The 13,138-nt window shown below is 36.9% G+C and overlaps 1 protein-coding gene across 2 annotated transcripts in view; it reads right to left on the reverse strand.

The window, feature by feature from the left end:
* NRXN3 (neurexin 3) overlaps positions 1-13,138 on the reverse strand; it is a 1,638,519-nt gene that overhangs the window by 1,046,884 nt on the left and 578,497 nt on the right. For both annotated transcript variants that reach the window (XM_011949472.1, XM_011949473.1), the window contains one exon: positions 10,406-10,432. In XM_011949472.1, the coding sequence (XP_011804862.1) occupies positions 10,406-10,432 (27 nt within the window). The remainder of the gene's footprint in view (positions 1-10,405; positions 10,433-13,138) is intronic.

Here is a 13,138-nt window from a genome sequence, read left to right on the forward strand (position 1 = left end):
AGGATGGTCTTGATCTCCTGACCTTGTGATCTGCCCGTCTTGGCCTCCCAAAGTGCTGGGATTACAGGCTTGAGGCACCGTGCCCGGCCCTCCTTGTGTTTTCTATCAGATATGTAGGAGGGTGGATAAACCAAGTCATGGATAAGTACCTGAGTACTTAACTAGTCATCAGGGTGTTACAGTATCTGGCTTTTCTATTTCTGGCAACTAGAAAGTTTTGTAAATTGGTTCTATTAGTAAAAGGGAGTTTGCTTGTCAATAACAGTAAGTAAACCAAGCAGTTAAGCTAAACATTCCAACTAGGCAGGTATACCTAGGCAATCTGAGTTTAATTTCAATTATCAATTTCTTTTTGTAAGGAAATGGTAATCCTTCTCTAGCCAGAGATAATCGGCCCAGTGGCTACATCATATTTTTTAATCCATCTTCCTTTGTGTTCTCTTTTCTCTGTGAAATGGAAAAGGTACAGAATTTTTCGAGAGTTATACAACATACTATGTATGTGTTGCTCCATTGTGAATACTTCTTTGTGCCCCTTCCCTTTGTCTTTCTATCTGACATACATTTGCTGTTGGAAATACATCCATTAACACATTTATCTTGTTACCAAACAAGCAGCGCATTCCGTCTCTGCTGCTCTTACGCCTTCAGTCCTATGGGCATTGTCACTCTGGTCCGTGGGGCAGTTCCTTCCCCTCGATTCTGGGGAGGAAAGGAAGGAAAGTGCCTCCCACCACAGGAAACCCCTCCCAGGAAATAAGCAGGTCTTCCTCTCTCTCGCTTTTGTGTTTCAAATATTACTTATTATTATACTTGAACAGAGGAGCAACCCTCTGTTTATTGCTTTAGATTTTATCCTGCCCACACTTGTGGATAACACCAATTTCATTTCTCTGTCATCTCCTGGATTTCAGAAATAAAATTTCATTCCATTCCTATTCATCGGTTTAGGTAAAAATATTCTTTGTAATTTGGTACCTTTGTAGTGACCCCCCAGTTTTTTACCCCATTAATCCTTTAAAAACAAAGTCCTGTGTCAATAATTAAGAGACAGCTTGATTTAGGGGACAAAAAAGTACTCATATGATGAAGAATTCTAAAACTAAATTTATAAAGACTCATGCCTGCCATTCATCACCTTGAGATTTTATGTTAAGCACTCTGTGTCCACGAGCCGTGGTTTCCCCATTTGTGATATATTGATATGAAAAAATGTGCCCCAGCAGGCCTATTGGAGGATCCTGAGTTCGTAACCATCCAAATATTTTGCTTTACAGGACATGATCTCCATTACATTTTGCCCTTTTCTGGGACACATACACATTTTAATACTTTTCTGCTGAAATATACTTTCAGCCATGAAGCAAGGACACTGAGATTATTATAACTCAACACTGCACCTCTTACTTGCACCCCTTGATAGCCTCTCTCTTGTTTTCATCGTTCAACAGGGTCCCTTCCAGGAATCACTGAGGACAGTGCTGCTGACAGAGGGCTGGCACAGGCTTGGGGATGACAATGATTTTGTGAACAGATATTACGTAGTCAGATTTCCTCTGAAACAGCTTAATTTGGAGAAGGAAATGTATAAAATCTTCTTAGTTTTATTTCCCTAACTTCTAATAAACTCAGAATTAAAAAGTTATGTGATTCTAGTAAGTCAACAGAACAGCCAGAAAATTACTCAATTTGTTTTTTTTAGAAGTAACATCTCCTGGTCTGTAAAGTTTTCTTCCCAAAATGGGTTCTAAAATTGAAAACTGTGTTTCCTGAGATGCTTTGAATCAGTAAACTGACTTCTATTTTGGGGCTAATTATTCGGGAAACTCCAGAATTCACATTATAATATTATCTTTTATGATATGCATAAAAACAACTGTAATTTAGATATGTGTATATATGTACTTGTTATATACATCAGGCATAACGAAAGCGAAATGCATCCATTAACACATTTACCTTGTTACCAAACAAGAATAAAGAATTTACGTTAATAATATTAGCTTACCAAATAGTCACTGTACATCCTATACCACATAGAGGTCAAACGTTCAAAAGATACAGAGGCACAATAAAAACTTTAAAGACCTTATTGAACAAATAGTGATTCATGAATTGGACAGGGAAGCTCTAAATCAAAAGTGGATCAGGAGCTCCACTGAGGGAGTGCAAAGAGCAGGCTTTTATAGGACAAATAGGGGAGTAAAGCAAAGAAAATATTTGATTGATTACAGTTACACTGTTGCCTTATTTGGCCTATCCCATTGGAAAGTACCTAGTTATATAATTATAAATTTGTTGGCTGCTTCTGATTGGTTGAGCTTACATTCTGTTTTCTCTGAATATAGGTATTTATGAGTTGTAGCTCAAATTAACTTTTGCTCTTATTTGCAAATCAAGCAAGGTTAGGGTCATTCACGAGGCCTAACTGGCTTTGCTCTGCTCAGGGATTTCTCAGGCCCAGTTTCCATTTAAATGTACTCTAATACCTACTAATTTTCAAAATATAAACTGTGCCTAAAACTAATACGATCCTAATTTGGTGTCCATGAGAAATTAGTTCCAGGACCCTTGAGAATACCAAAATTTGTAGATGCTTAAGTTCCTTATATAAAATGGTGTCCTGTAGTATGTGCATATAAACTGTGTACATCCTCCTAGACTCTAAATCATCTCTAAATTACTTATAATATTTGACACAATGTACATGCTATGCAAATGGCTGTTATACGTATTTTATTTGTATTATTTTCTATTGTTATTTTTTATTGTTTTTGAAAATTATTTTCAATTTTTTTGTTGGTTGAATCTGCAGATGCAGAACCAGCAGTTATAAAGGACCAACTGTACTGCATGACTTTGTCACCTTGTATATCTGACTACAGCAATTAGACACATAAAATGGATTGGCATACATAAAGAAATCTTTGAAAGGTAGAAGGAAAACAGAAATAGTATTTTTACTCAAAATTGCAGTCCCTGAAATATCAGCCTTTTAAGGGGAGCAGAAACACAGCTTGCAAGGCTCCAAGCAAGTGGTCAGATGAAAGAGGGCAAATCAAAACAAAAAAATGTCACCATGTGATCTTTTCGCACATACCAGCTCCCCTTCTGTCTTCCTCCATGAGTGGAAGCAGCGTGAAGCCCTCGCCAAATGCAGCTGCCCAATCTTGAACCTTTCACCCACCAGAATCAAGAACCAAATAAACCTCTTATCTTTATAAATTACCTAGCCCCAAGTATTCTATTATAGCAACACCAAATGGACTAGGACATAACTTATGAGGGCTTGTGCTTTTAACTTAAATTCTTTTTCTTCTCCTCTTTTGCTGTTTCCTCTGCTTCTCCCTTTGACGAGACAAAGTATACTCTCTTTTGGAAGCCACTTATCTGTAATTTAATGCCTCTAGTTCACATCACATTTACTTTTTAATTTGGTGCTAGATCCCATTCACTTTATTCTTTCTAAATTTCATATGAAATTTACAGTTGAGGAAACTAGGAGTTGAAGTAACTTGTCAAAGACATGTAGCTCATTTGTGGCGTAGACAAGAGTCGAACCCAGCCTATTTGGCTCCAGTGCCCTCCTTGCTCTTTGTAATTGCACTAAATGCCTGTCTGTGCTGAAATCTCAATACAGATCAATAATAATATTGGAGATAAACCACACAAAATTACTATAATGTATTGCTACTTTTCTACAATACCCCTGTTTATTAAAACGAGGTTAACATATGAAATGCTGCTACAGCAGATTGCTATTAAAAGATTTCTAGTATAAGTGGTCAACAAAGTCATGAATGACAATGATCCCTAAGTGTATTTGAAGATGTAAAAGGATGGAAGGAAAAGATCTATGGGAAATAAATATCTGACAGCAACATTTCTAAGAGCTATCTTAAGAAAATGAAAATACAGTTTGATAATATGATACATGTTGCAAGAGTGAGAAGAAGCAAACACATATATTGCTGGTAGAAATATAACTTTATAAAACCTCTTTGGAGTACAATTTGGTAATACATATCAATATTTGTAATCCACTTGTCTTTTGACTCAGCAATTCTACTTTTAGGAATTTATCCAATAGACCTTCTTATACATGTATGCATTAACTAATGAACAAAAGTATATACTTCTTACATTTTTAATAGGAAAAAGTTGAGAAAAATTTAAATATAGGGTGCTGATTTACTAAAATATAGTATTCTCCTAAAATGAAATGTTATGTGGCCATTAGAAGGAATAAAACAAACCTGTATATTCTTACATGGAATAGTCTCTCAGACATTTTAAGTGGAAAAATAAGTAAGATGTGGAAAAATATGTTGGTATTTGTGTCAAGAAGGATGAGGAACAGAAAGACAAGGAGAAGAAAGAGGAGAAGAATGTGGATATAATTATATGTTGTATACTCACTCATAGGCTATTCCTGAAAGAAGATACAAAAATCCCTGATAAATTTGGTTGCCTTTGGGAAAAGGAGTCTGAGGACTATGATGAATGGGAAGAATTTTTTACTATTTTGCCTTTTGTTCCAAGTATAATCTTGTTAACTATTTTAAAATAAAACCAATCTGAATTAATATTTACTAAGAAATGTTTAATGTTATCTCTTTAGGAAGCATCCCACTATCATACTAAAATCTGGCTGTTATTGGTACTATAAATATTCTTACACTTGAAGTGTTCTATGTGTTACAAGAAATGTAAAACATACCAAAAGAAGCAAAAATATGCGTTATGAAGATAGAAACTCTCAAGTGTAATGCTTATAGCTTGCTTATAGGTTGACAGAGAATACTTTATTATACATAGGCTCTTGCTTTTCTATCTTTGCTGAGATTCTAATAAGTGGCATCTCCAGGTAAACAGCTGACAGTAATGATTACTTGACTTTTAAAATGGATACCAAAGAGGGTTCTACAATTTCCTTTGAGAATGGCTTTTAATAGTGAAGAAGTCAGCCCTCCTTACTGGTCTGAGGCAAGAGTTTCTGAGTTAAAGGAACGAGCTAAACAATTCAGCTCTAAGATTCTCAGATAAACCATTCCTAAAGATGAAATAACATATTCTGGTACCATGGAGAGGAAAGACAGAGTAAAAGAGAAGAAAACCATGAAGTCCAGTATAACAAACTGCAGCTCACTAAACTAGGCCTAAATTAAGCAATAACCACCCACATACTGTTGACTTTTCCAAAGCACTGGAAATGGAGTCTGCTTAGAAACTCAAGGCAGAGAAGCTAAGGGAAAAGGCGGAAAAAAAAAAAAAAAAAAAAATTATCCAAGCAAGTCCAAGAGGAGAAATACTCAAACACCAGTAGCACTGGGAGATAAAATGTTCAGATATCATATTCTTGTGATATTATTTTTATACATCTCTGAGATTACTGTGCACCTCTATGATGAATCAAAGATATCAGCATATATAGGGAATAGACAAGATCATCAAAGCTATTCTCTGACACAGATAACCTATTGTGGCACTTGAGTGTCTTAAGATCAATATTTTTTGTACAGCAGTCTATTTCCTTTCTCCTCTGTGTCTAAGAAGAAAAAATAAACCTTGTCACAGATAAATTAGTGAGTCTTCAGGTTCAAAGTAATTAGTGAGAGAGGCATTGTTACATATACCTAAATGATCAGGCATATACACAAACTCACAATTCCCATGCCACATATACACTCCATTTTAGAAAGATAATGAAGATGGCCACGACACAGAAGAATTAGCGTTTGAGAGGAAAGAGAGATAGAAAAAGAAAGAAAAAGTTGAAATTCATTAATATGTGTTTACTATATTCATTCAGGCTATACATATATTTAATTATTATTAGTTCTCTATATTCATTCATACCACACATGGCTTGAAAGAGATAGAATAAATTGGTGACTAGGAAAGCACAGGGCAGAGGCACAATCAGACAAGGTCAAAGACAAAAAGTCATTTTCTATACTTTCACTTGCGCACTCATGACACCAATGAGAAGTTCATACCTGTTTTCAAAACTGCATGTCTCTTAGGTTACTGCCAGCCTTATGGAACTAGAGCCATAGGAAAGGGTCATTTCCTCCAGAAATTCCCCAGAAAACAGCCCTGGTTCTTTCTGTTTTTGTTTTTGTTTTTTTGAGATGAAGTCTCGCTCGGTCACCAGGCTGGAGTGCAGTGGTGCAATCTCGGCACACTGCAACCTCTGCCTCCCTGGTTCAAGCGATTCTCCTGCCTCAGCCTCCTGAGTAGCTAGGACTACAGGTGTGCACCACCACACCCGGCTAGTTTTCATATTTTTAATAGAGACAGGGTTTCACCATGTTGGCCAGGATGGTCTCGAACTCCTGACCTCAGGTGATCCACCCGCCTCGGCCTCCCAAAGTGCTGGGATTACAGGTGTGAGCCCCCATACCCAGCCAGCCCTGTTTTCTTTAGTAGTGTTCCAGGTCACCCTGGAGTTCAGTTCACCATGATGGCTGCCAACTCTGTTGTTCTTTTGCAATTTAAAAATAAATTCTAAGCTAGAACTATATTTATTAAGTGTCTTTAAATACATTCCTGCCAGATGAATAAAATTCAGCAATGAACTTGATTCATCCAAAGACCTTGATTTGCACATTTTCTAATATATGTTTATTGAGAGTAACTAGAGAGGAATTTATGGTGTGGTATTCTTGGAGGATTTGGAAAGCAGGGGTAGTAGGATTTACAATGAATAATAATGAATATATCATAGATATGAGAAAAGACAAAGTATTAAAAAAAGAGAAGTTAAGAAAGGGAGAAAGAACAGCTGATTAGAAAATTGTTTTTGCTTCTTGGTAGGAAATACTTGGCATGGAACTGGGACATAGTCTCTGACAAAAGGGCCAGGAAGTGAAGTCAAAAGGAAGAAGGCTAGAAGAAAACTGCTTTTTTTTTTCCTCAAGATCACCATTCTCTCTCATGGCCCATTGTTTTCTCTTGATACTGGAAGATCATCCTTCTTTTTCATGCTCTTGTCTCCATTAAAGAGTATCACAGAATGCCTTGGAAATAGCCATTTCCCAGAACAAACAACATTTTATGGCAGATGAACAGGAAAAAAAATAGCCGATGTCATTCAGCATTTTACCCAAGTGACTTTTCAGAGGACAGGCATTCTAAAAAAGAATGACTGGAAAAGTTCACAAAGTTATAATCCACCTTGATTCAAATTTAATTCAATATTTCCCTTCAAGGGGAAAAAAAGAAGTTCTGTTTTGAAAATTAAGCAAGGTACCCTATGACTTCTATTGAAATAACAGCAAGAGGTAAGCCTGAGGGAAAGCCTCCTCCCTCTCAAACCCAGGGTGCAAATACTCTCATGATTGAAAATCAGGTAAGAGTAAGGACCTGCACACCTATCATAGAGAGAACTTGAGATCCTGTAACAGGTCAAGCTATGAAATCTGGCATGGAGTCAATAAGACGAAGGGCTTAGAAGTTTGAATCATGTATACCCTTTCTCTCCAAACTTAATTGCATAGTCTTCTCAAACTTTTCCACTCAAATGCCAATAATACCAGGGATGAAATGGAGAAGATACACACACAAAAAATGAAATGTCTTTGAATTCTTATGGTTTTTTCCTTAAAGATTTGTGCTTATTTGTATTCTTCTGCATAATATATCAGTTTGGTTTCAATTTAAACTTTTACTCCATATTAACAATTAAAATTAGCTTCAGAAAAAAATGTACTATATTAACTTTGTGACTCTACCTAACCCTAGATACATGGTTACACTGTTTAGCTCTAAAGGTGTTAGATTAGTTTAAAAGACCCACGTGCATTTGTTTTTTCTAGTCAAACACTGTTCAACCAGGGAGCACTGTATTATTTCTCTGATATTAAATTTCCAACAAAATTAATGGTCTTAGTACATTAAAGGTTTATTGTGAAAATCTCAAAAATAATTTCCAAAATCTAATCTTGATTGTTTATGTAAGTATTGAATTGAAATCAGGTATATTCTTTCTATACTTTGTGATCAAAGCTGGGAATATAACTTTGCTGACATATTTTCCTCTCAATGCTGTTTTTCGTGGATGTAAATAGAAAATATTTTATCAGATTAAGAAAACCTGCTGTCTGTCGTCTGTGTCACTGTCTTCCCAACAGAGATAATCCTGGAAGTTGTCTTATGATGACTTTCCGTGGCTGATCATGTGAAATATATGGGATTGACTTCCTGAGAAAGTGTGGATAGAGCATCAAAAGCAAATCCTGACATCCTGATTAAATAACTGCCTCAGTTCCCTGTTCTCCAAATAAGTCTCTGAAGCTAGAAGATGCTAGATGCAGCTTTGGATACAAGGCTTTCCACCTTTATGCTGAGTTTCCACCTTATTTGCTTCTGAAAACCAATGCAAAAGGAAAAGAGAAAATATTTCCATAGAAATGCTATTAAAAATGTTTAAAGAAGACACAAATGACTATATAACAATTTATCTAATTCCATTGACATGAAATGTCCAAAAAAGGCACATTTATTGGAACAGAGCACACCAATAGTTACCTAGGATCATGGGTAGGAGCAGGGATTAGCTACAAATGAGCAGAAAGGAAATCTTAGGGATGATGGAAATGTTCTAAAATGTGGTTGTGGTGATGTTTGGACAACTTTATAAGTTTAATGATAGTCTTTGAACTGTAGGTTTATGATGGGTAAATGTAGTGGTATGAAAATTATATCTCAATAAAATTGCTTTAAAAAAACAAACAAACCAAAAAAACAGAAACAGAAAACTCCAGGCTTTGGAGAGAAAGGATGTTTCAATTAGGCTCTTAATGATCTAAATATCAGGCAAATTTCTGGCTAATTAGAAATATTTAAACACAGAAAATAGGGCATTGCTTAAAATAACTGTAAGAGATGCCAAGACAAGGAAAAGCACTCTATTTAGTAAGCAGTTGCTTCTGTCGTTATTTTAAATTTCTTCTTTTTGTGTTAACTTAGATGGAATATTTGGCCCCCAAAAAGTAGAATTGGGCTGTATTAGTTTGTCACGCCTATATCTTCCACCAAGAAATAAGTTTAGCACCTATAAAAGACTTACTAGGATGGAATCAACAAGTAAACCAAATATAAAAGTTGGATTTCTCCTTTTTGTTCCTACAGAAAGACCCTATTGAGGAAAGAATTTTAAAAATGATAAGATACTATGGAGAATCACATGTGCTAGATATTCAACTAATCCAGTGTTTCTTCTTCTGGGTGCACTAGCCAACTACATTTCCCAACTTCCTTTGCATGTAGGATGGAGTCATGTCTAGCAAACAAAATATAGATAGAAGTGATGTTTGTTACTTCCAGGCAAGGCAATAAAACCTACTGCACAACCACCCAAGGTCTCTCTATCTCTCTCTTCCCTATGGATACAGCCAGAACTAAAGAACTCCAAGGTGGTGGACCCATCTCATGGAAGGATCCTAGATCTCTGAATTACCTCTTTGAAGAGAGCTGTCTGGGAAAATGGCCCAATTAGCACTGGACTTGGACTGAACAAGAAATAAACCCTTCTTTTGTTGAGCCATTATAATGTTGGGATTGCTTGTTAAAGTAGTTAGTATTAATAAGCTTAATATAATATGCTATAGTACTCAAAGCACATTTCTTCTTTTTTTCCTTTCATCATCTAGGCCTATTCTTTCTCTTGTGCCTATTCTTCCTATTTATCTTCATATTCCCCTTCTATGTTGACTCAAGTTAATGTTTACTTCTAAGGAAGAGGAAAAAATACATGAGTAGTTTTTATCCTGTGCCTTGTTAGGACCCTTGTTTAAGAACTAGGGTATCTGAATACCATAAGGTGAAAATAATACTGCAATTCTTCATTTTGCAGAGATAGAGTGTGTCTCAAGTCTTTGGTTAAAGTGTTGCCTTGTCACCAATAGCAGTGATCTGCCCACCCTGCTAGAAGTTCCCAACAGCGATAAATACCAGGAAAGAAATGTCAGAGTTGGCAGCCACCTGTGGGTCAAGAACCGTGCTTTTATTTTCTAAGTGTTTGGTAGTGGAGAAGTGCATACTGGTTGCCCTAAAGCTTTTTGTTCACTCTCAGAGTTACCTCCCCAAAAGAGTAAATCACCATTTCAACTTGATTTTTCATTATTTCATTATTCATGTACCCTTGCTTTCTTTTCTTCATATAGAGCAAATGCAAGGAAAGAAGAGAGGACCCGCCCTCACTTCAGAAACCACACCCCAAACCATACTCAGCTCTTCACCCTCACCCAGCCCCCCATTTTCTTAGCCCTAGATCCCCCCAACTCCATTGTTAAAAGAAAAAATAATTCAAATAAAAAACAGCTCATAAAACAGTAAACAAAATAAAGTCAGTTTTTTTTTTTTTTTTTAAGAACAAAATGAAACTTGAGGGAAAACTTACTGGAGTTACAGTTTATCCTGATACAGTCTAGATGGGGAAAAATAAATGAAAGATGAAATTGCATCCTTCAAGGTAACAGCTGCAGACATCCAAAAACAATCAGTCCACCCTTCCGGGGACAGACACACGTAAGAAATGTGGCCATTTTATATATATACAGTATGTACAAGTTTAAGGGTGGGTGTATATGTACAGTATATTAGTAAAGTTGGATACATATATATATACACACACACACATATATATACACATATGTATAGAGATATATACTGGTATACATATATATCCACAGTAGACACCAAGCATGTTTTCTTTTCTTTTTTTTTTTTTTTTTCAAAAAAAGCTATTCATTTATATAAAGGATTTCAAACCTGGACTTCGAAATATTAATTTTGTTAAACTTGGAAAATTAGGCAATAATTCCCCCACCAAATGCAGGTTATATTCAATTTTCCCCTATAATTTATTTTCTTAAAATTCATTTTTAAAGTTGCATTAACACAATTTTTGTATTAGTATTCCAAAGATATATCACCAGTCTGACTCACCGTATCATTTTAAAACTCTGCCCATGAAGTTTCTCAGTGAAGTATTTAACCCTTTCTCTTTATCTAAAAACAAACTCCCTCCACCCTCCCCTTAGGTTGGGCCCCAAACGCTATAGAAATTTGCATAGGCAGACTTGCCATCTTCCTTAGAGGTAAGGAAAGGGTTAACACCACCTGGTCATTTCCTGTCATAAAATGGCCACTTGCAAACAGCTAACCGCACAAACACCCATCCCAGATTTTAGAGAGGTGGGGTCGGGTGTAGGGTCAAAGGAGTTGTATGACGTTATCACAATGAATTGGGTTCTCTGATTGCTAGTGATTCAAAGGCTCCCAGATCAAACCCCTCACGCAGCCCATCTCTGTCTTCCTGCCTGAATGCTCAGACTGAATCAAGTGCCCTCAGCATTCAGGGAGAAGGCAAGACAGGCACGTGTGGAGGAAGTCTCGGCACCTTTGACATCTTGAGTATTTCACTCTGTGATTCTGCATCTTGAGGAGAGAAAATTTTTGGGTTTTGGTTTCACTTTTTTAAATGGGAAAGGGAGGGAAGAAAAGAGTGACCAACTGGCCAGAGCTAGTAATCAGACAAGGCATTCTGTGCCAGAGATCAGCATATCTGTCATTGTATCAATCTCTGCTTGGGAGTCATGGACACACAACATAGAAGTCCTTGAGTAGAATCAGTGGGCAGTAATAGAGGACTGGGCAGAAAAGGTCAGAGAAAGGTCTCAGGTTAGTTGTTACCAAGCTGCCCAGTTCAGCCTAAGGTTGGTTTACCACGGTGGAAATTCCAATAAGGATTTGTTTACTGTTGTACCCTAAAAGGTAGAAGCAAAATGATTTTTTTTTTTTAAAGGAAGAAAGGTAGAGGGGAAAATATAGTCACAAAGTACTCATCTGCTTAAGGTTGACCCAATAGTTTTTAGAGGACTTGTGAAGGATGATGCCACCATTTGAATTCCCCAAAGTGAATCATTTTAAAGGAGCAAGAATAAAGGGGAGAATGAAGCTAAGTGAAATCTGAAGAGGAGTGATTTATAGCACCCAGTTATCCCAAGGAAGGAGGCAGAATGCTTATTTGTTCCCGAGAAGAACATCTCTTGAGAAAAATCTGGGTTTGGTTTCGTGCGGTTAGGTTTGTCATGTGTCGTCAACCGCAACAGAAAAGTGGGAGCAAACAGCCCTGGAGCAACCGGTACGATCACCAGACAGAGGAGGCCATGCCCCTGGTGAGGACTGGAAGGAGGGAGGGTAGAGAGGGAGGAACAGGTGATGGCTTCAGCTACTGACTGCACCTACCATCACCCAAAGATGGAGAAATGTCCCTTCCTGACATATTAAAGAGAGAGAGGAAACTGGTGTATGGGCATGCTTATGAGAGAGGAAGCGTGAGCCTAAAACAACAATCCCAAGGACTGTAAACAACAAGTGGGTTTTGTCTTCGGCTTCTGTGTAGCTGAAGATTTTATTATTAGATGAGAAGCTGGCCTACTGAGAGGTGCCGGCTTGGGCTCATCTTTCTGGGTCACCCAAATGATTTCATGTAAAGTGGATGGGGTCTTTAAACCAATGTGAGGGCTTGGCGCTTTCAAGATGGCAGACAGTTTGTTTATTTCACATCAATATGTGAAGAATTACTTTGCTATTTTACCTGAAGAGTAAGTGGTTTGAGAAGGAAAATCTATCCCAAAGCCTTCTTGATAGGCTCTGAGGGGGTGTTCTTGTTACTGAATGTGTATGTGTATGTGTGTGTGTATATATATGTGTGTGTGTGTGTATGTGCGTGTACATGTGTATATAGACACTCATACACATACACATTTATATATGTGGGTTTTTTTGTTTTAATAAAAACATGAGTCAAAGAACTGACTTTGGAAGTCAGTTCTTCCAAATTGCCCAGTTGGAAGGGCAATTTTCTTTAAATCTACGTTTGGTAGCAGCCAGACTTTTTGCTTAAAAAAAGTCCACCTAAGTCTTGGCATATCTTTTGATGTGTGTGTGTTCATATTTGTATGTTGCCTGTTTTAATTTTTTTTTAATTATGGTAAATGATAGAAAGTTTTTCTTTCTCTTTTTTTTTTTTTTTTTTTTAAGCCTTCCCTGCCTGCCAGGTGCCAAGGAAGGAAGAGCAAGAGTGGTGTCCACAGGGAGGGGCCAGATATAAGCAATCAGTCACCCA

The sequence above is a fragment of the Colobus angolensis genome, unplaced genomic scaffold, assembly GCF_000951035.1.
Source record: "Colobus angolensis palliatus isolate OR3802 unplaced genomic scaffold, Cang.pa_1.0 Scaffold3, whole genome shotgun sequence".
NCBI lineage: Eukaryota > Metazoa > Chordata > Mammalia > Primates > Cercopithecidae > Colobus > Colobus angolensis.